Consider the following 23,162-nt stretch of genomic DNA (forward strand, 5'->3'; position numbering starts at 1 on the left):
ACACCGGCTGAAGGACGTCCCCTTCAGGGTTGATTTCTTTGACCATCATCCCCATAGTTTTTTGAGAAACAACTTTCTGTTCTTAAAAGTCCCATAATTTTTTTTTTTTTTACAATTAGATAATAAGATAAAATCTCAACATGATGGACTTTTGATTGGAAGGTTGTGTGCTGATGAGCACTTTTGGGTTTCTAATTGTTTTAGAAGTAAAACTGGAAAGATGGAGGGACAGAAATCAAAAGACTGAATATTGTGTGTGTGTGAGAGAGAGAGAGAGAGAGAGAGAGAGAGAGAGAGAGAGAGAGAGAGAGAGAGAGAGAAGAAAGTCAAAGGCAGAAATAATGAAACAAAAAGAAAGTGAAAGACAGAAATAGGTAGAGAAAGGAAGAAAGAGAATGATAGAAAAAAAGAGAAATTAAAAAGGAGAAAGAGAAAAAAAAAGAAAGTGAAAGGCAGAAATAATGTGACACAAAAAGAAAGAAAGAAAGAAAGAAAGAAAGAAAGAAAGAAAGAAAGAAAGAAAGAAAGAAAAAGGCAGAAACAGGGAAAGAGAAAGAGAATGAAAAAAGGACAAAAAAAGGTGAAAGGCAGAAATATATATATATATATATATATATATATATATATATAGAGAGAGAGAGAGAGAGAGAGAGAGAGAGAGAGAGAGAGAGAGAGAGAGGGAGAGAGAGAGAGGGAGAGAGAAAGGAAGGAAGGAAGCAAGAGAATAATAGGGAAAAGCAGAGAAAGAAAGTAAAATGCAGACATAGGGAGAGAGAAAGAAAATGAAAAAAGGACGAAAAAAGTTAAAAGAAATAGAGAGAGAAAAGAAAGAAAGAAAAAGAAAGTGAAAGTCAGGAATCCGGAGAGAAAAAAAGAAAGTAAAAGGCAGAAATAACGAAACAAAAAGAAAGAAAATGAAAGACAGAAATAGGTAGAGAAAGAGAATGATAGAAAAAAAAAGAGAAAGTGAAAGGCAGAAATAGGGAGAGAGAGAAAAGAAAGTCAAAGGCAGAAATAACAAAACCGAAAGAAAGAAAGGAAGAAAGAAAGAAAGAAAGAAAGGAAGGAAGGAAGGAAGGAAGGAAGGAAGGAAGGAAGTGAAAGGCAGAAATAGAGAGAGAAAAAAGGGAAAGGCAAAAATAAAGAGAGAAAAAAGAAAATCAAAGGCAGAAATAATGAAAGAAAAAGAAAGAAAGTGAAAGTCAGAAATCGGGAGAGAAAAAAGAAAGTAAAAGGCAGAAATAGAGAGAGAAAGGAAGAAAGGGAATGATAGGGAAAATGAAAGAAAGAAAGTGAAATGGAAATAGATGATAAACACAAGCTAAACAAGTGAGAAAGTAAGTAAATAAGAGGTGAGAAACTGATGAACAGAGGAAATTGAATAAAAGTGAATAAACGAAAGAGGATAGACAGAAGAAAAGAACAAAAGAAATAAGATGAAGCGATATGGGCGAAAAAAAATCCCCTGTCAACAGAACCTGCATTATCTCTCTTTCCCTCTGTTTTCTTAATTTACTCATTACTATAAATTCCCTCCCTCCAGCCAGATCTCTCTTTCCTACACTTATGAACCGGGTGAAGACTCAAAGACACTCTGTCTCAGAGACACGAAGTGAATGTTCTCTGCACCTCACTTCTCCTCCTTTGCTCTCTCCCATGCCGACTTTACGTTCTTCTGCTTCGCTGTGTGAACTTTTCAACCCGTAAACTCTGCGTGGCCCCTTTTTCTCTTGTCCCACGTCAAATCTCGAAGTGGACTCTTCCTTTTCAAGCTCGCTTCAACTTCTCTTTTTTCAGCACTCCTCCTTTCAGCGCTCCTGTCCTGCCGTTCGACAGGCAGACAGGCCCTGTGGACACATCATTCTCACTACACAATGACCAACTTCATTTTTGCCTCTGATTGACATGTCTCACACACACACAGACACACACACACACACACGAACTGTAGCTTGTAGCTGTTTCCCCTCTTGAATAGTATTACCTTTACCTCATTCGCTTCTGCTTGTCTCTCATTTGCCTTCACATTCTGACTTTGAATGAAGAACCTCACAGTGTGTGTATCTGTGTGTGGGTGGGTGTCTGTGTTCACTGGCGCCAGTCTGTCCCCCAACCCTTTCAAATCCACTGTCATGTCCCACATGACGGCTCTTCCATGCATTGTCTGTAACACTTGACTCCATCTTTACCTGTCTGTTTCCCGTTTTCTGAACTCGTCCTCTAATGCTTGAAGTCTCTATTGCCTCGGAGTACAGGAAGATATTTAACCGCGGGGAAGAGGAGATTGTGTAACGACGATTTTAGGGGTTTTTCTTTGTTCGGGTGTGTGTGTGTGTGTGTGTGTGTGTGTATGATGGCGTCCACATTGAATCTCAACACTTTAAATGAGTGCATTATTGAGGACACGATTAAAAATTCAGTTTGCAACCTTCGAAACATCCTCAGCACTCATCATTACGGAAATGCGTAGTTGTAGGTATCCTTCAAACTTCACGTGAATATTTGAGGGGTTTTTTTGCATTCTGTTTTTTTCGAGTTGTAGAGTCGCAAACGCGTGTCCTTTCGAGAGCATTCACACATTTTCATTTGAATTTTAATTAAGTTTTACAAATTATATTCAAATATGTTGGTTATATTTTTATTGAAAGTCTGATGTTTATTGAAAATCTATAAAAAAGTAATCGATTTGTATTTTTATATATATTCGTTTCATTAAATAAACAGAGTCGGGTCTGTCATGCTTTTTATGCTTTATATCATTTTAAACTAAATCAAAAACAAAGTGATTTTCATATTATGACACCTTTATATCATCATATTACACACAGTGTGTAAATTGTGTAAATTTTACTATCAACATTTTTAACGTTCAGTCAGGTTTTTTTTTTGTGTCAATTTTACTGACAAAATATGTCAGTTTTTTTATAAGTCAGTTTATGTGGAAAAATTTTAAAGATATCCTACTTTTTTTTAAATTGTCACAACACAAATCCAATCAACATCAAGTGTTTAAGTGAGATTCTGAACAGCAAAAGGCCCATAATTGCTTTTTTTTTTTTTTTTTTTTTTTTTTTTTTTTTTTTTTTTACAATCAGATAATGAGATAAAATCTTAACATGATGGACTTCTGATTGGAAGGTTGTGTGCTGATGAGCACTGATGGGTTTCTAATTGTTTTAGAATTAAAGCGGGAAAGACGGAGGGACAGAACGCAAAAGACAGTATAAATGTAAGACAGATAATGTAAGACATTAAAAGTAAGAAAAAAAGTAAAAGGCAGAAATAACGAAAGAAAAAGAGAGAAAGTTAAACGGAGCAATAGAAAGAGGAAAAAAAAGAAAGTGAAAGGCAGAAATAATGTGACACAAAAAGAAAGAAAGAAAGAAAGAAAAAGGCAGAAATAAGGAGAGAGAAAGAGAATGAAAAAAGGACAAAAAAGTGGAAGGCAGAAATAGAGAGAGAGAGAAAGGAAGAAAGAGCATGACAGGGAAAAGAAGAGAAAGAAAGTGTAAGGCAGAAATAGGGAGAGAGAAAGAACGAGAATAAAAAAAGGAGAGTAAAAAATGGAAAGACAGAAATAGAGAGAGAAAGGAAGAAAGAGAATGATAGGAAAAAGGAGGGATAAAAAGTGAAATAAAAGATGATAACCACAAGCTCAACAAGTGAGAAAGTAAGTAAATAAAAGGTGAGTAAATGAAGACTGATAAAATAAAATAAAAGTGAATAAATGAAAGAGAATAGACAGAAGAAGAGAACCAAATAAATAAAAATAAAACAATTGGAAAAATAAACTGCATTCTCTCTCTTTCCCTAAATAAATGTTTCAGTGTTCAGTTTATTCCTGGAAGAATTGTCCTTCTTTCCCTCTGTTTTCTCCTCAATTTACTCGTTTCTATAAATTCCCTCCCTCCAGCCACGTCTCTCTTTCCTACACTTATGAACCGGGTAAAGACTGATACACTCTGTCTCAGAGACACGTCAGAGGCAAGAAAGAGTGAATTAATTAATTTAAACAAAGAAAAGAATATAAATTAAGAAAGAGAAATAAAGGTATGAAGACAATTAAAAAAGAGCAAAAAAAAAGAAAAAAACTAGAATAGAAGAGAAAAACAGAAGATGGATGGAAAGCCAGAAAGATTACGCAAATCAGGAAAAAGTGTAAGCGAAAAAAAAAGGAAATGGAAACATGTATAATGAATGAATAAATGAAGTAGTGACTTAATTTATTAATTAAAAAAAGGAAAAGAATGAGGGAAAGAAAGGACAGAAGGGAAAAAAAATAAAGAAACTTAAGGAGAGAGTGAGATAAAGAGGCGGAACAATTGGAAAAAAAACAACAAGAAAAAGAAGAGTGGGGGGAAAAAGGAAGAGTGGAGATAAAGGAAGAGCGGAGATAAAATAATGGAGTAAATGTAAAAAAGAGAACGAAAGAAGGTGTAAAAAAATAAAAAGTGAAATGAAAGTGTGGAAGGAAAAATAAAGGCACAGGAGGAATGAGAATAAAGAAAGAAAAGTTGTAATGGGGAGAGAAAAACTTGAAGGAAGATTGGAAAGAAAAAAAAAGAGTGCACTTGGTTTATAGCAGCAAAAAAATCGACTGCAGATTCTGTCTATCTGTCTGGTTTTTTTTTTTTTCCTCATCTGTCCATCCTGCAGTCCATCTGTCCATTAGGAACAAACCGCTGATGTCTGTGGAAAAGAAGTGAAATCCGGGCAGTTAAATTGCGTCTGCAGCAGAACAGCAGCTCTCTTCACCTTTCAGGCCAGTTAGCGTGACAGGCCAGTTAGCGCCGAGGATGCTAACACACTAGCGTTGCTGAGCATGCTAAGTCTTATCTGTAACCATGGCCTGGCCGCCTGGATGTCTAAATAAAATGAGAGAAAACCTGAGACAAAATTTTTGCCTCTCTTCTATCTTCTTTACTCTTCCCCATGTAAAAAAAAAAAAAAAAAAAAAAACCTCCTTCACCACAGGAATAAAAATGGCCGAATGAAAAACGGCAGGGCGAAAAAGCGCTAGCAGCAGCAGCACCTGCTCCTAACAACTTTCCTGACATAAGAGGATCCTTTCATCTGTTTTTTTTTTTTCTTCCCCCTCCAGAAGCTTTAAGGATGAGTCAGCGCCCCCCCCCCCCTTTCCTTCTCTTTTAAACGTGAAGAAAAACCCAATTTCTCCTGAAACGAGTTGAAAAAATTGAGAAACGTTTATCATTAGTGCCTCGGTGTCTGAGTGTCCGCCTTAACTGAGTAAATTAATAAACAATCCACAAAAAGTACGAAAAACTGTCAAGAATTTTTGGTCATGTTTAAAAGTTTGCAGAGCCTGAGGATAAAACTGGGGGAAAAGAGATTGAGGGACTGAAAGTGAATATTAAAAACACCTTGGTAGTCATAGTGTGAAAATAAAAAAAATAAGCAGAAGGAGAGAAACAAAGAAGCAAAAGAAATGCAAGAATGCCCTAGAGCATGGAGTGATGGCTAGATGGATGGATTGATGGCTAGATGGATTGTTGGCTAGATAGATAGATTGATGGCTAGATGGATGGAGGATGGATTGATGGCTAGATGGACGTATTGTTGGCTAGATAGATGGATTGATGGCTAGATGGATTGATGAATTGCTAGATGAATGGATGGATGGATTGATGGCTAGATGGATGGATTGATGGTTAGATGAATGGATTAATTGCTGGATGAATAGATAGATGGATTGATGGCTACATGGATTGATGGCTAGATGGATGGATTGATAGATGAATTAATGGATGAATGGATGTCTAGATGTGAGTGGATGGATGGATGGATGGATGGATGGATGGATGGATGGATGAATATGTAGATAGATACATTTGTAGATTGATATGTAAAGCTTGATAGATAGATTGAAGAATGATAGGAAGAATGGATGGATGACAGATAAAAATATAGGTAGGTACTTTATAAATGATGGTAAATAAGTAAATATATAGAGATGGATAATGGTTAGATTAAATAAATAGATGGCTGGATAGAGGGATAGATAGAGGAATGGACGGATGACAAATAGAAATATGGGTAAGTACTCTGCATAGAGATATAGAAAGGCAAATATCTAGAGATAGACAAACCAAAAAAAGAGGGAGCAAAAGCAAGAATGGAAGAGGGAAAGAAAGATGAAAAGAAAGGAGGTAAAGAGAGCAAAAGTGAAGGCTGTATAAAAGAAAGAAAGAAATAGAGAAAATGAGAGAGAAAGAATGAATGAATGAAAGAGGGAAAGAAAGCAAAAAAGGCACAAAGAAAGAACGGGAAAAAGAGTAAAAGATAAAGAAAGAAGGAAAAAAAATAAAAGTAAGAAAGGGAAAGTTCGAAAGAAGCAAAAAAGGAAAAGGGAGAGAAAGCAAAAAGGCTGGAAAGAACGCAAGAAAGAAATAGATAGAGAAAGAAAGGGATACACAGGAAAGAAAGAAAAAGAAATAAAAAAGAAAAGAAAGGAAAAAGAATGAAGGAAAATTAAAAGATCTGATAAAACTAACAGAAACAGAGTTTGTACATTTTCACAATTTTAGGAGTAATGAAAAAAACAAAACATATTTGTGTGTGTGTGTGTGTGTGTGTGTGTGTGTGTGTGTGTGTGTGTGTGTGCGTCCAGGTTTTCTCTCTCTCTTCGTGCCAAGGTCATCTCTTTGAGACAGTCTGTCTGTGAGCTTGAAGAGAGAAAGGTGTAATTAGCGTGTGCTTGGGGTGAAAACACGAGTGTTTCAGTGCAGCAGCACGTCATCTGGTCCTGACAAGTCTGTTCTCTTTCAGTGTGTGTTTGTGAGAAAGACAGACATTAAGTGTGTGTGTGTGTGTGTGTGTGTGTGTGTGTGTGTGTAAAGGAACACCATGATGTCTGGATGAACAATCTCTTGAGTGAGAGAGTAAGAGTGTGTTTTCTTTTGGCTCACGTTCACGTCTTCACAATTAGTTTCCAGGACAGAAAAAAAGGTTAATTAAACTGTATATATATATATAAAAAACCAAAACAACCCAAAGCAAATTACTGCGAGTTGTCGCTTTTTGAAGTGCGACGCCGCAGGGTTTAGCGACACACGACACCCGGCGCTCATCCTTCTGAAATTAGCCTGAAGAAAGCGGAGGAGGGTTCAGAGATCTCGCATGTTTACTTTATACCCATCAACCCCTCGCTCACTTTCCACTACCATTACCTCATAAACACGTATGCTGTTCAAGGTAACGTTTGAACTGTTGCTTTTTGAACATCCCATTCCACATTCAGTCCTCGTTTCCTTTTTATAAAAACCTTCCGGGAAGATGTTTCACTAGATTTTGGAGTTCAGGTAGTGATATGGCCTGAGGAGCAGTCAGCGTTCACATTCATCCCAAAGGTATTCACTTACATTGATCTCATTTATACGACTGAGCAGTGAGGCTGAGATTTGGCTCCAAAGTCTAATGCCTTAACCGCTAATAGGGTGGAGCTCAGAGCTCTGTAGCAGGAGATCTTCCACCCCATGTAAAGCAGATCTTCATGGAGCTGGCTGCACTCGGGCAGGGCATTGTCATGCTGGAACAGGTTTAGGGCTCCTGGTTCATGTGAAGGGAAATTTCATGTTACGAGCACCTTTCAAGTGAAAAATAAAAATTGATGCTAGCGTCATATCAAGTTGCTAGTGTGTGCTATTACTGATAGGTGGCGCCAATTCAAAGATCCTTAATCAAAATGGCAGACAACATTGTAAGTGCATGGAACAGTGTGTGGTGAAGTTTCTTGTTGAACGAAGGCGTAAAACCAGTGCCGACTTTTGAACGTGTAAACGTTTCAAAGACGTCCGTACGTCCGTCAGTGACGCTCCCGCTCCTGGTGGTCCCCTGTTGATGAAGCGACTTCAAATAATTTTTATTTGTATAGCGCTTTTTTTTTTTACAATCGATACTTTACAGAAAAAAACCATTTATAAATTATAAAAGAATGTATTCATTTTTTTTTGTTTAAGTTTTGATAATTGTTTATCCGCGACAAGTGGCAAGGAAACACTGTCTGTGAAGAGAGCTGTCCACCAAAACTTAGTGCTAGTTCAATGCTGGCGTAAGTGTAGAACTGTAGGAGTATATAGAAAAAATAAATGCAGTTTTCACTCCTAGAAATTTGTTCTTTTATTTTATGAAGTCCCGGTTTGACTTGAACGCCCTTCGTACCGCATCCAAAACCCCTACAATTGAGTGCCTTGAACTTTGCGGTAAAAGTTTTAAGAATATGGCTGGAAAGGTCAATACTTTTGTCCATTTTGCTGCATTTGTAAATGCAAAATTGACTGTGTATGCAAGACAACACACTTTCGGAGAAGGTGTTTGTGTGAAAGTAACACACTTTCGGATATATTTTCGAATATTATTCGGAGTCTTTGCCGTACTGTGGCTGGAAACGACCTTGAAGGACACTCGTGTTACAAATCTGAATATAAATCTCAGATTTAATGAACCGGTTTTTTTTTTTTTTTTTTTTTTTTGAAAGAGGACCGGTCTGTCTTCCGTCCTCGCGCTCGAACGCAAACGCTAACGTAATTAAAGTCTGGCCAAATCGAGTCGTTATCAACTTCAACCTGTTCCACACTCGATCCTTCTCCTTTCATTTCCCTTTTACCTTTTTCTAATCTATCACCTCACATCACCCTCTGCCTCTCCTCCTCTCCCTCCACATTAGCATGCTAGCCAGTCTCTTGCACTCTCAGACTTCCTTACTCTTTCTTCTTTTTCTTTCTTTTTTTTTTTCCCCCTCATGTGTTTAATCAGGTCCTGATTAGGTTTATCATCTCGCGTTCACCGGACGCACCTTTTTCCTCCTGCCCCTCGGTTTTAATCGCTGTCTACCGCAGGCGTCAACGCAATCAACCACCGCTTGCTGTGATTTAAAAGGTGGTGGGAGCGAGAGAATACAGGGCAAATTGAATCAAGCGAGGTGTCGTCCAGAAATTAAAAGGTCAGGAGAGATTTTCTATAAGAGGAAATGAGGACCGACTCTCACTCTGTAACCCCATAAACCCCATAACCTGCCCCTACACCCCACACCCCACACACCCCACACACCCCACACACCCCACCCTGGGGTCAGAGTAGTCAAGTGCACCTGCAGGTTTCAGACCTAATACACAATAAGTGGTCTCTCTGAGGAAGATCTCTCTCTCTCTCTCTCTCTCTCTCTCTCTCTCTCTCTCTCTCTCTCTCTCTCTCTCTCTCTCTCTCTCTCTCTCTTTCTTACTGTCTTTTTATTTCTCTTTATCTTTTCTTTCCCTCTTATGGTTTCTTGCTCCCCCCTGCTTTCTTATTCTCTCTTTATGGTTCCCTGCTTTCTCTCTCTCACTCCTCTCTCTCTTTTCTCTCTCTCTCTTTCTTTCTTTTTCTCTCGTTTTTATTCTCTATGGTTTCCTTCTCTCTCTCTCTCTCTCTCTCTCTCTCTCTCTCTCTCTCTCTCTCTCTCTCTCTCTCTCTCTCGCTCTCTCGCTTTCTCACTCTTACTGTCTCTCTCTTCCCTTCTTGTTCTCTCATTGTTTATTTTCTTTTTTTTTCTTCTTTCCAACATCTCTCTCTCTCTCACTCTCTCTTTATCTCCATCTCTCTCTCTCCATCTCTCTCTCTCTCTCTCTCTTTTTAGAAGGATTCTGTATCATCTGATGGCGTTCTGCTTAGCTGAGCTAACCCTGTGGTCCTCAAGGAGCAGTCTGAATGTGCAAGGTAACACACACACACACACACACACACACACACACACACACACACACACACACACACACTTCTCAGTTTTGGAGTTTTATTAGTTTTATATAGTTTTGTTTTCTATTCAGTTCCTTTTTGTATGTATAAATTTTTTCTGTTTTCTGTTACATTTTATTTGTATTCAAATAATTTTTTGAATATTAATTAATTACATTTTATTCTCTTAATTTCTTGCTTTTTATTGTCGTATTTATTTTTAAATCTGTTCCCCATACAAATATATAATTTTTCTAATTCTGTTTTGTTAAATTCATTTCTGTTGTGTTTGTGTTTCCTTTTCATTTATTTATGATATTTTTATGTTTATTTTACTTTTACTGAATACTTCAAATCTCTTCTGATTTTAGTGTCTTTTTTTTTTTTTTTTTACTTTTTTTAGGTTGCTTTCCATTTATTTATTTGTTTATTCCCTTTTTTTTTTGGTTTCTTTAATTTTTTGTTTCCTCTTTAATTGATCCCCATTCTCTAGTGTTTTCTTTAACTTTCTTTCTTTCTTTCTTTAATCTGTGTTTATTTATTTATTCATTTATTATTATTTTAATAATGTATTAGTATTTTCTGTACTATTTTTATTTTGTTGTGTTCTGCAGTTTTTAGGCAGTTTAGTGTTCATGCACTTGTTTATAGAGTGTTATGTAGCTGTAAAACCTCACACACAACAACATACCCAGTGCTTTTCTCTTGTTTTTCATTGTTACTGCAGGTTGTGTGTACAGGATTAAACCGTGCCGAACCTCGGGCCAGAACCAGTTCCCACTAATCATCAGTCCTTATTCTTTATCTCTTTATATTTAATATTTTAACTATTTTTCTTGTTTTTCTGTTTTTGTTTTATTGTGTTCGTTTCTTTTTTATTTCTAATTTTTAATGTATTCTCACTTATTTATTTATTTTTATTCTGTTCCATGATTTTTCCATGTTCAAATTGTCTTCTTTTCTTTTCTCTTTTTTTTCTTTTTTTTTTTCTACATATAATGTTTTTTTTTCTTTGTTTCGTTCTATTTTTCTGTCAGTTAGTTTGCTGGTATTTGTATTTATTTTACTAATTATTGATTTAACACTATTTTTATTTGATTTCTATATGTGTTTATGAACTTCACAGTAGCACAGTGTTTATATTTCACACATTCTAAAATGTTGTAGGTGTATGGAGGCATAAAAGGTGAAGAAGATCGAGAGAGAGAGAGTGTTTTTTGTTTTCTTCTCCCTCGGCCACTTGTGATACTGATTATTCAGTCTTGGGATTACGCTTTTATCATTATGTCTCTTTCACTCTTTTTCACTCTCTTTTACTTCTCTGCCTTTTACAGATACTGATATCGGTACATTCCAGTATTATGAGAAAGGAGAACCTGGTAAGTGTTTAGCATTCGCTCTATTATTCCCTCATTCATCCTCCTGTCGTCTTTCACTCTCTCTCTCTCTCTCTCTCTCTCTCTCTCTCTCTCTCTCTCTCTCTCTCTCTCTCTCTCTCTCTCTCTCTCTCTCTCTCTTCTCTCTCTCTCTCTCTCTATCACAATTAAGCACTCTTATACTAACTTTCTGACTCACTTATTTAGTTCTTTCTCTCTCTCTCTCTCTCTCTCTCTCTCTCTCTCTCTCTCTCTCTTTCTCTCCCCCTCTTGCGCTCTCTCTAATAACTTACTCTTTCTTTCTTTCTTTCTTTCTTTCTTTCTTTCTTTCTTTCTTTCTTTCTTTCTTTCTTTCTTTCTTTCTTTCTTTCTCACTTCCTGACTCACTCATTCAGTTTATTTCTCTCTGTCTCTGTCTCTCTCTCTCTCTCTCTCTCTCTCTCTCTCTCTCTCTCTCTCTCTCTCTCTCCACACTCTTTCACCCACTTTCTGACATACTCATTCAGTTTCTCTCTCTCGCTCTTTCATTCTCTCTCTCTTTGCCTCTATTAACTTACCTTTTCACTCACTTCCTGACTTACTCGTTCAGCATTCTCTCTCTCTCTCTCTCTCTCTCTCTCTCTCTCTCTCTCTCGCTCTCTGTTTCTTTCACTCGCAACACAGATTGTGTTTCTGCCTTTTTCTCATCATAGTCTTTTTGTTTTTGATCCGTGTTGATATTCTGATCTTCTTAAATTATTGAAAGGTGAGCAAACTGCAGTAAAACCACATATAAGCTACAGTCCCTTATTTACTGCATATTCTCTATATGATCTAAATTATATAAACCCTGCACATTTCATTATTTGTACACCCGAGAGTGTCTGTGGTTCAAGTCTGCTTCCACGATGTATCACCACCAGAGGGCGCAGCAGCTCTACCATGATGCAGAGAGTGAGGTGTTGTCAGCATTTGTGTATGTTTGCGTGTGCACGTTTGGACCAGATCTTTAGCTGAGAAAGGTTATAGGTCCATGAGGATAAAGCTGAGGTCCTGTAAAACCCATCATGCACTGCACATTAGTGTTTTAGCATCTAAAATTCCTGAATCGACTCATCAGCTTCGTGTCAATTCTACATGAGTTTTAACACAAAACAAAACTGCAGATTGTTTACATTTTGACACACGTCTCATTTTAGCCGAAGAAGCAAAGTCTGATTGGGTTTTTGATCTCTCTCTCTCTCTCTCTCTCTCTCTCTCTCTCTCTCTCTCTCTCTCTCTCTCTCTCTCTATGCTTAGTCTTTCCTGCAGATCAGCATTACTACAGTGAGAAGCAGCATTTTGCTGAAAGTGAGTGCTTTAATTTATATAATTATATCTCTGTTTGTTTGACTTGTAGTTTACGTAAATATTCATAAACTGGCCACACATCAGCCCTGTCCATTCAAATCTCAAAAAAGTACAGACAGGGACAAAATCGCAATGCAAAACAAAATACTTTTGTTCTCAAGCGTTTATGATCTGCTTGTATTTCAACACAAGACAAAACATGCTTCTGAAAGTTTTTCATGAATTTCCTCAGGAAGTACAAGACCTTTATTTTTACACAATAATTATTTTGGGTAAATATCTAATACTGACGTAATAGTACGTCTCCCAAGATGGTGGCGCTCATGGATGCAGCAGCTTCTATGGCGCCAGCTGATGGTGCAAATGTAAGTGGTTTAAAAAATTTTTTTTAGTAATGTATGTTACATATCATTCAATAGTCAGGATTTTCTAATTCAATCTCAAATGGTGTTTCATACATTCATTCTACAAAAGTGCCCGAATTTATGGCTTGGTTGTAGCATTTTATAATATTTGACCCTTAGATAACAGACCGTACCTGACAATGACAATTTTCAGTTTTTTCAGCAACACGTACAAAATATTTAGCTACCGTGGAAAAGTCAATTCACTGAATAGAAAAAGGCTTTTTTTTTAATTCTGAATTTATTACATGATCATTAGGCCAGTGCAAAACAGAAAAAACAGAAAGTAAAATAAATGTGGGAGCTGCTGATTAATAAATAGCTTGGGAAAAAAAGAAAATACTGTACCATCTGAGGTTTGTGTGGCATTTTCTTTTCTTTTTTGAAATCTAGAAAGCTGAAATATATCAGTGGTTTGTAGGAAATAATAATAAACTTACTCCTTAATAATGTAGTACATTAAAGACAGCAACAAGATTTTGGGAAAAAAATAATAAAATATATATATATATATATATGTACATTTAAAAATGATAATAAAAAAATATATGATATATATTTATATATACAAAAAAAAAAGAATCTATATACACACACACACACACACACACACACACACACACACACACAATCACACGGCATGTGTAAAGTCATAACAGATCTATCACCCAATAAAATAGGAATAGTAAATAAATAAATAATCCTCAGAGACTTCAGAGGGACAAAAAAAAAATGTCCCTTATCAGGAGAGACACACTCATCCTTAACACACCATTCCTCTCTCTCTCTATCGCTCCTTCATTAATATTCATGTATTTATGAATCTCTTTTTAAGGACGGGGGTCTGTTTCTTAATGGAGCACACACACACACATACACACACACACACACACACACACACACACACACACACACACACACACACACACACACACATACACACACACAAGCTCAAATTGGAATCCTTTAAGGGCAAATTTCCAAAAAGAAGCCTCTCAACCTCGGCTCGGCTCACGTTAACCTGTTAATACAAACACATGAGCGCAGAAATTCAATTAACTCTGCGTGTGTGTTTCGCGGGAGGCGGATGAGGTTTTCACGAGTGTGACAGCACATTTTACACCAGCGTGTTTTTATATTTTACGGTAACTTTGAGTTCTTCCCCTCGAGGCGCACAAAGATGATTGAATAACTCTCCAGCGTGTTGGGGGGTGATGGCGTTTCTTACCTCCGGTAGGTTATTAGTTAATAAAGCATATTAAGTCTACAGAGTACCTAAAGTACATGGTGTGCCATCAGAGGGCCTGTGTGCTAATCGCTCTTTTCCTTTGAAGTCGTTTAGTGTTTTCACGCTCTCTGGATCTCCTCTGCTTTTGTGAAGGATAAAGACAAGTCGTTTCAGTTGTTTTCATTGAACAGTACAGTGTATTGTTTCAGTGTTCTCTTTATACCACCTCTGTATGCCACTTATTCCAGTTTTATTTTTAATAGTATAATGTAATTTTTTCTATTCTATTTAAAGCAGAGATTCCCAAAGTTGAAAAATAAGGATCAGCTTCAAGTCTCTCATTAAAGTTCACTGAATAGCTAAATTATGCCACAAACTCTATTTTACAATAAATCGGATTGTTTCTCGTGCTACTCTAAGTTTCACTAAATTAGACCTTTTTGAAAAAGAATGCTGCGTTAGTTAAGCAGATGACATCATGTTTTCTGTTTTATTCATTTTTAAATATTATGAAATCATAAATTAGAGGAACTGTGCCAACTTTTATTTTAATCCAATGTTTGGTGTAATGCAACATTTATTTTTGAGTTTGATTTTTTTAGCACTTTAATTTAGTGTTATATTTATTGTTAAAGTTCCTGTTAGGGATTAGTAATTAACTTGTAGTGACTAATTTATGAATTTGAAAAAAATATATTCTAGAGATCAGAAGTTACTCAGTAATTAATGACTAATAACTGCATTTCTAATTGACAAGTTAATTATTTGAATGTCATTACCAGCTATTTATAAATCCTTAATAGACGTCATCTTATTTTAGCGTTATTGGTGCTTTACACTTGTTTTTGCCCTAACAATAACATCATTAGCTTGTTAAGGACAAAAAAAGTGGAAAGGGGCTTTAAGGCAAAAATAAAATAACAACCAATGAAGGTCTTTATAAATAGCTTGTAATTGTATGGAATTTAATAACTTGTCACTTACAAATGCAGATATTAGTCATTAATTGCTGTCTAATTTCTGATCCTTAAAATAAACTGTTACAATGAATTATTTGATAATTATTTATTTATCATTTATAATTTATTTTCAATTATGAAAAAAAAAAAAAGCTGCATTGTTAAAAGTACGTAGGGATTTGCGATATATTTTTAGGCACCAAATTAGAAACTTATTCAAATTTTCTTATTTATAATTTATCATTTGTTTTTAAATGATTTATTTACAATCAATTTATTATCCAAGTGTGTTTCGCATCTTTTTATTTATTTATTATTTTTTGTATAGCTGCCTCAGGATTAATTTCACATGCCAGTTTCATTTCCATTGTTAAAAGTATTATACAGAAAATTATATTGTATTTTTATTGCTGGCGTTGTAGCAGCCGTAAACGGTCGTTCCCTTACAGATCTTACGTCTCTCTCACTCACGCTCTTGAATTTTAAAAGAAAAAAATGCGTCTCGCCATGTCAACCAGAACATTTCTGTCTGCGAAGCTCCGGATTTTACAGAACCTGGTACTGGTACTGGTCCATGTGTGTTAGCTGTTTACTATACTACTAACAAAAACAAGTCTGTACGTGTAAACCTGTGAAATCTTTTTCTATCTGAGTTTGAAAGCAAAATTGATACCGGATTGCTCAGAATTCTATTATATAGCAGTACAATTAGTTTTATTTGTTTAACAGGTTGAGAAATGTTCTTACAGCTGTGAAAAGAAAACAGTAGAAGGTGTAGATACTTCTTCTGAAAAATTTATTTAACATTTTCCCAAACGTGCACTTTCCAACAAAGCACTGTAGTGTTATAGGGAATTAAAAAGATCCCCCTTACCGAAAACATGAAGTTCTGAGCGTATTCTGTGATAACGCATTGTACAATGTTCACATGAGGAACTTGCGTTTCCTTCTCGGCCTCTCACCGCACCTGACTTCATTCGTTAGCTGAAGGAACTTTCAGCTCAGCTTCATTTGCCTCGGTGACATTTCGACCTTTAAACTCCGGGTCACGCCAATCTACTTCCTCTCATAAACAAAACATTTTCTGTGCTGGTTTTTCTTTTCCTTCCTCTCTCATTCTTCCCCTCTCTCTCTCTCCCTCTCTCTCTCAGCACGAGGTTACCCGTGGTTCCTGAGTAAGCGTCGTCCAGAGAGGTTGAGGGATGCCCTCAAGGAACTGGAGGTATTTGTTTACATTTCCCCTTCTCAATAACTGCAGATTAATTAACAAATTGCAGCATTCTCTCTCTCTCTCTCTCTCTCTCTCTCTCTCTCTCTCTCTCTCTCTCTCTCTCTCAGCACCTGGGTGTGGGTGTCTCTCTGTCATCACAGGGGATATTTGAGGGGGATCAACAGGACCTCGAGCAGATTCACCCCTCCCTGTTGCCCCCTCTTGCCCCCACCCTCCACACACACACACACACACACACACACACACACACACACACACACACACACACACACACACACACAGATGCAGCTTTGTTCAGTGGCACTGTGGGTAACTTTTTTGCCTCCTCACAAAATCTGAAATTGGAAACATCTACATGAAGCCTAAGCCCTCAGACCCCAGAGCAGGAGGACCAGAATTAGCTAATTTCGTTCATTTCTCCCATTTCCCCCTTTTTTGTCTCGTTCTCTCTCTCTCTCTCTCTCTCTCTCTCTCTCTCTCTCTCTCTCTCTCTCTCTCTCTCTCTCTCTCTCTCTCTCTCTCTCTCTCTCTCTCTCTTTCATTTTGCCCTAAACACATTGCCATTGTTGCTATAATTCCTCTCTCTCTCTCTCTCTCTCTCTCTCTCTCTCTCTCTCTCTCTCTCTCTCTCTCTCTCTCTCCTTCCATCAGGAGTTATTACAGTCTAATACCTGTGTTTGTACCAAATGGAGGACAAAGCATTGCTGTCAGGTGAGTATACCAGCATGCATCAGGGTATTGCGGCCTTTTCAGTGCTGCAGTCGACTGCCCTCAGGAGCACAACAGTAACTCGAAATGATGCCATTTTTTCACGTGAGGAACTAAACTTTATAAGCTTTAGCCTAATGTTGTTCTTTTCCCTTTACAACAATAAACTGTAGAGTCAGTGTAATAGACTGGACATAGTGGTGAATAGGTCTGTATGGTGATTTAATTTAAAGCAAATGTGTGACACTGTGCTCATTCTGTTCACTGTTAGTGCTGTGAGCAGCCATGCTGATTTGAAGTCACTTGATGCAATTAAATTGATCAGGCATAACATTATGACCAACTGCCTAATACTGTGTTGGTCCCCCTTTTGCTGCCAAAACAGTTCTGACCCATTGAGCATCAACAGCATGAATGTCTTCAGCAATTTGAACTATAGGAGTTCGTCTGTTGGACCAGATTTCACTCCCCACGTGCGTCAACGAGCCTTGGCCACCCGTGATCCTGTCGCCGGTTCACCACTGTTGCTTCATTGGAGCACTTTTGATAGATATTGACCACTGCAGACCAGGAACATCCCACATGAGCAGCAGTTTTGGAGATGCTCTGATCCAGACGTCTAGACGTCACAATTTGTCAATCTGATTCAAATCCTTACGCTCGCCCATTTTATCTGTTTCTAACATGTCAACTTTGAGGACAAAATGTTCACTTGCTGCCTAATAAATCCCACCCACTAACAGGTGTAAAGAGATCATCAGTGTTATTCACTTCACCGCTCATAATGTTATAATGTTTTGCCTGCTCGGTATATTGATGGTAAGATTCAGCGATTCTTATCAGAGCATCAGCATAAAAGTTAACGATGCGATGCTTTGATTTTAAAAAGTGTACGTCGGTTTTCATTTGAATGGTGCCGCTTCATTTTTTTGTAACAAATTTATATCTGTACAAAACGATTTATTTCCATAATTATTAGTTGATGCGCTATACTTTTATTTATATATAAAATATATATTTAGAAAGTCAAGGGAATCCAAATAAAGTTTTGTTTTTCTGGATCCTGGTCCTTCTAGGAAGTAAAAAAAAATTTCTAATCATTTTATCAGTAAAAGACAAATAATATAAAGTATAGATTTTATAAATAATATAATATAAAGTATAGATTTTCTCTCTTTTTTGCTTAAATTGTTTGACAAAACCAGAAGTACAAACATGAATATTCAAATACTTCCAAAATGTAATTAATTAAACCTTTTTTTTGTAAATAATCACATTTACAATTGTGAGCAGACTTTTTTTTTTTTTGGTGTGTGTGTGTGTGTGTGTGTGTGTGTGTGTGTGTGTGTAGATGCTGCTGAGCTCAGGTGTGTTAGTGACCCTCACTCTGAGCGGATCTCAGTTAGAGAGAGTGGGCATCGACAAAACATTGGTGGGACGACTACCCGCTGACACCATCAGTCACGGTGAGTCACGCACACAGGTGTGTGCGTGTGTGTGTGTGTGTGTATACATACACACACACACACACACACACACACACACACACATACACACTGTTGAAGAAAACACAAACTAATTACACACACTGCAGATTTCCCAGCATTCCCAGTGCACTCCCATAGGTCACCAACCTTCTGTCTCTACATCTTCCGTTAGTCCCTAAGGAAGTTGGAATGGTCTGAACTCGCGCACACACACACACACACACACACACACACACACACACACACACACACACACACACACACACACATAGTGCTCCCTCTGCTTTTAATTGCTGACTCTCTGGGGACTGTGGCGTTACTTCCTGCCTTGTTTGGATTTGGACACTGTCCCAAATCTGCTAATTATTTTCTCATATCACTTATTGTTTATAGCTGAGTGTCTCTAGTGGGTCTCTAGACACCTGACAAGCATCTCCCTCTCTCTCTCTCTCTCTCTCTCTCTCTCTCTCTCTCTCTCTCTCTCTCTCTCTCTCTCTGTCTCACTCCTTTTCCTTTCCCTCCCTGTTCACCCCCTACAGAGTCCCATTCAACTCCTCAGAGGCCCTAATTACCACAGTAATTTGTGTGTGTGTGTATGGGGAGGGGGAGGTGGGGTGTCTTCACATCTGTCACTCGTTTCATTAGTTTCACACCCCAGTCAATTAGTCCCAACCCCTCACCATCCCAAAGTGGCAACAGCTTTTAATTCTATAATGGACATTAACAACTCTTCTATAACAGATTGATCAGCAATACGGCTGTTATTCGCGTAATGTAAGAAACGTGCCAAGCTCTTGGTACGGTTTGTACATAAAGACAAAAGTCACAGTGCAATTTTGGCTGAATAGTTCTTATCAGATTTATTGTACACCTGTGGTAGATATTGGTGGATCGGTCGATGGTGGGGGTGATGTTCAGCGAACAGCGGCGTGATTAAAAGCAGTAACTCGGTCATTACACGTGAAGAACAATTGGCTTATGTTCACTGGATTACTAGAGGAATATTACAGAACTAAGGTACTTTGCAAAGCAGAGTTTCCCGTAACCACTTTCTTGTGTATTGTTTTTCTGCACACCAGAGTGAGTTATTCTCCAGTTACCAATTGCACGCCATTGTGTTTTATTTCAACACATTCGCCATGTTTTTGTCTTGTGTAAGAGCTTATTTTTTAAGCGTCCCATCTCTGGCAACTCCAAAATGTCATATTAGAACTAGAAACAGAGGCTAAAGCCATTGATGGAGAGAGGAGGAAAAAGTGAGAGAAGGAGGGGAAAAAAGAGAAGGGAAAAGGTGCTACCAGACTGTTTCACACTAACAGGGTAACATGGAGGTGGAAGTGCTGGAAAGGGAAGGACTGATTATTGTTGCGATATTGTATAAAGCAGCATGAAACCATTAAAATTACAAATGTCTTTAAAAAATAGTATAGTTTGTTATTCCTTTATAAATACAAATTGTTAGTCAGATAAAAAGAAGGAAAACATTTATGTGCTCTTACTGAAAAACTCCCTATACCACAAAACCTATACCACAAAATTCTACCAGTTATTATTAGTAATTAAAGAAAGAATATTGATTAATACTGTTTGCATTTGATCAGTTTATTCTTACATATAATTTTCATTTCGTTACTTCATTTCCTCTACATTATAGCAGCTATAAACAGTCTTTCCATCACCAGCCTTCGCTTTTTTCAATTTTTACCGAAAAACACACAAAAAGCAGCTTATGAAAAGGCAGAAAAGTAGAAGATTTGTTGAGGAAATATAGTTACAGCTTTACCTTTAACTTTTGAAATAATAAATAATAAATATACATCACCATCTAGAAAAACTAGCATCTGCTAGCATAAAAACTAGCATATATATATATATATATATATATATATATATATATATATATATATATATAAAACTATCTATCTATATATATAACTATCTATCTATCTATCTATCTATCTATCTATCTATCTATCTATATATATATAACTATATCTATATATCTATACTTTAAAGAGGGAATATTTCGGGTGGTGCAACAAACATCTGTTTACTAATTAACTAAAATCAGTCTTTGATGGGATTCATAAATTCATCAGCAGTGTCTGTTAATTTTATATATATATATATATATATATATATATATATATATATATATATATATATATATATATATATATATAAAAAATTAAGTCCATTAAATAGCCAATAAAATATATAGTTTAAATAAATAAATAAATAAATAAATATTTTTTTTTTTTTTTTTTTTTTTTAACTTTATATTTTATTGGCTATTTAATGGACTTAATTGATAGTTCTAGTATTTTTAGAGGAGCATTAGTTTTTACCAAATGCTAGCAAATGCACTATTTGAAGAATTAATTGAGGGAAAAAAAAAAAGGAAATGCTAGCAGGATGTTTGGAGAATGCCGTGGCTGATGTTCATCACTAAAGCGGCATAAAACTATCGATTCGAACCCCACGTACCATTTGCATTCAGCAAACCCTTTGTTTATTTAATCCTTCCCTCATGGGCGAATTTATAGATGAAATGTGATCCTAAACGGCGTAGAGTTGCGGTACAGCCTTTCTTTCCCTGACTGACGAGGCTGTAAGTGATTTCTCGTCGCATTCATTATCTGTCATTGCATTAAACACAGCGCTGTTAAGCTCCTTAGGCCGCAGCGTCAACGCGTTTTAAAATAAGAAGGATGCTAAGTGGATCTAGCAAGCTGACTGACACCGATCGCTAATACACCTCGATCTTCTGCTACACACATGGGCCAAAACCTGTTCTCATCTCTATTACACACTCACACACACACATGTATAAAGAAGGCCAGTTTTCCAGCCCCAGGCTTCAAAGTTGGACATTGGTTTGTTAATGGATTAGCATGAAATCCCTCATATTTTGGCAGAGCTTACCACTGACTAAACACACTGCTATAGTCTACGATGTGTGATTGACATTTCCGTGTTTGCAAGTAAGAAAACCTGACGAGTGATGGCTATTTTTAGCGTTTAATACTCAGTTCGAAAGAATAAACCACTTACGCAGCAGCGCAATTAAATCACATCACTAGAAAATCCCCACGCAGTTCATTTGACTGTGTAATTAGTCTGACACGACATAACTCATTACATCTCTACATTATATATATTATATTACATCCTGTGTTCATATTTCTGCTTGATAAGAACGTTTTTTTTCGCTTTTTATAAGAAGTAAAGTGCCTGAGGATGATGTATGTTTAAAAAAAAAAAACACTACTGTACATTATTAATGCACTCCGTTTTTGTCATTTTCTAACTTACCATATTTTCCGGACTATAAGCCGCTACTTTTTTCCCACACTTTGAACCCCGCGGCTTAAACAACGAAGCAGCTAATTTATGGATCTTTCCTGGGTTTTTCCCGGTTTCACAAACTTCAAACCAAAAAACCGAATTATTCGTCACTCTGAAAACAACCAGGCATGAAAAAACGCACTTCACTTGTGTTCTGAGCTGCACGGCATCGGGAGAGAAGCTTCCACCAATGGTGATTTTTAAACGCACGACGATGACAAAAGGAAAAACGCCCGAGAGAAATAGTTGTGAAAGGAAGGAGGAAGACAGTGAACAATGACTTTCTTGGTCGGCTACTGTTTAGATACAAGTCGTTGTAACGCGTTGAGTCTGGGTGAAGGGAGAGCTCACTAACTCCAGTTACAACAGAAATTATATAAGCACAGACAGGTTTCCAAAACTCGTGCTTTTTTTTATTTTTCTTGGCAACAGCGTTACGGGTTAGTCAAAGAAACTTAGAAATGAGCATCAGAAAATAATAAGGACATATTCCTCGGTCTTACACACATGCAGTAATACCGGTAAAATGCAGCGGCAGGCTATTCCCAAAATACCGCTATGCTCCTAAAGGAAGCGCAACATATTTCACCCGTTACACCGTGTAACAGACACTGTCTTTCGTTAAAGCCTGTGTAAAGTTTATTAGTTTCAGTGTAGACACCTGCAGCTTATAGACAGGTGCGGCTTATTTATGTTCAAAATAAAAATCTTTGTCAAATTAATAGTCCAGAAATTACGGTATTAAGCTCTTTGCACATTACTGTATAATTATAATAAAATTCTGTGAAATTGAATCTGTATAGAGACGAGCCGGTCACGACTTTTTTACCTCATTTCCAGCTATTAAACCATTGATCACAGAGAGATTCATTCTTTTTCTACTGGATGCCTATGAGCAAAGCATCGCAAGATCCCTGTAGGTTATGTTCACGATACAGAATTGATTAGGTCATCTCATGAGTCCTCTGGTCCGAGTCATTGCAATGCAATAGATACAATAGATCAGGGGGTTTTTTGGTCCAAAATTTTACATTATTGTTATACGACGCTACAAAAGGTGTTTCTTAATTTTTCTTTATTTTTGGTCTGAATCCTGACATTATTGTTACAATAATAATATGAGTCATGTGACAAAAGAACTAATGATACGGACCAGAGGATATGAATTTTTGATCAAAGGAATGAAATGAATTTTGATCAAAGGAACGAAATGAACTAAATGACTCACAAAAAGATTCGTTTATTTTAATGAACGAGATTCAAAGAACCAAGTAACTAAAATGATCCGGTCTTCCCATCACTACTCAGCAGCTAGTGAGTTGTTACCAATTTATTAGTCTGCCATCCAAAAGAAGGGCTTGAG

The 23,162-nt window shown here is 36.9% G+C and overlaps 1 protein-coding gene across 3 annotated transcripts in view; it reads left to right on the forward strand.

The window, feature by feature from the left end:
• wdpcp (WD repeat containing planar cell polarity effector) overlaps positions 1-23,162 on the forward strand; it is an 88,978-nt gene that overhangs the window by 15,536 nt on the left and 50,280 nt on the right. For 2 of the 3 annotated variants that reach the window (XM_083544657.1, XM_083544655.1), the window contains exons 3-8: positions 9,632-9,711; positions 11,064-11,108; positions 12,384-12,434; positions 16,177-16,247; positions 16,908-16,967; positions 18,316-18,430. In XM_083544657.1, coding sequence (XP_083400783.1) covers positions 9,651-9,711; positions 11,064-11,108; positions 12,384-12,434; positions 16,177-16,247; positions 16,908-16,967; positions 18,316-18,430 — 403 coding nt within the window. In that variant the 5' untranslated portion in view covers positions 9,632-9,650. The remainder of the gene's footprint in view (positions 1-9,631; positions 9,712-11,063; positions 11,109-12,383; positions 12,435-16,176; positions 16,248-16,907; positions 16,968-18,315; positions 18,431-23,162) is intronic. The other variant, XM_083544656.1, reaches the window with a different exon arrangement.

The sequence above is a fragment of the Silurus aristotelis genome (assembly GCF_946808225.1).
Source record: "Silurus aristotelis genome assembly, chromosome: 6".
NCBI lineage: Eukaryota > Metazoa > Chordata > Actinopteri > Siluriformes > Siluridae > Silurus > Silurus aristotelis.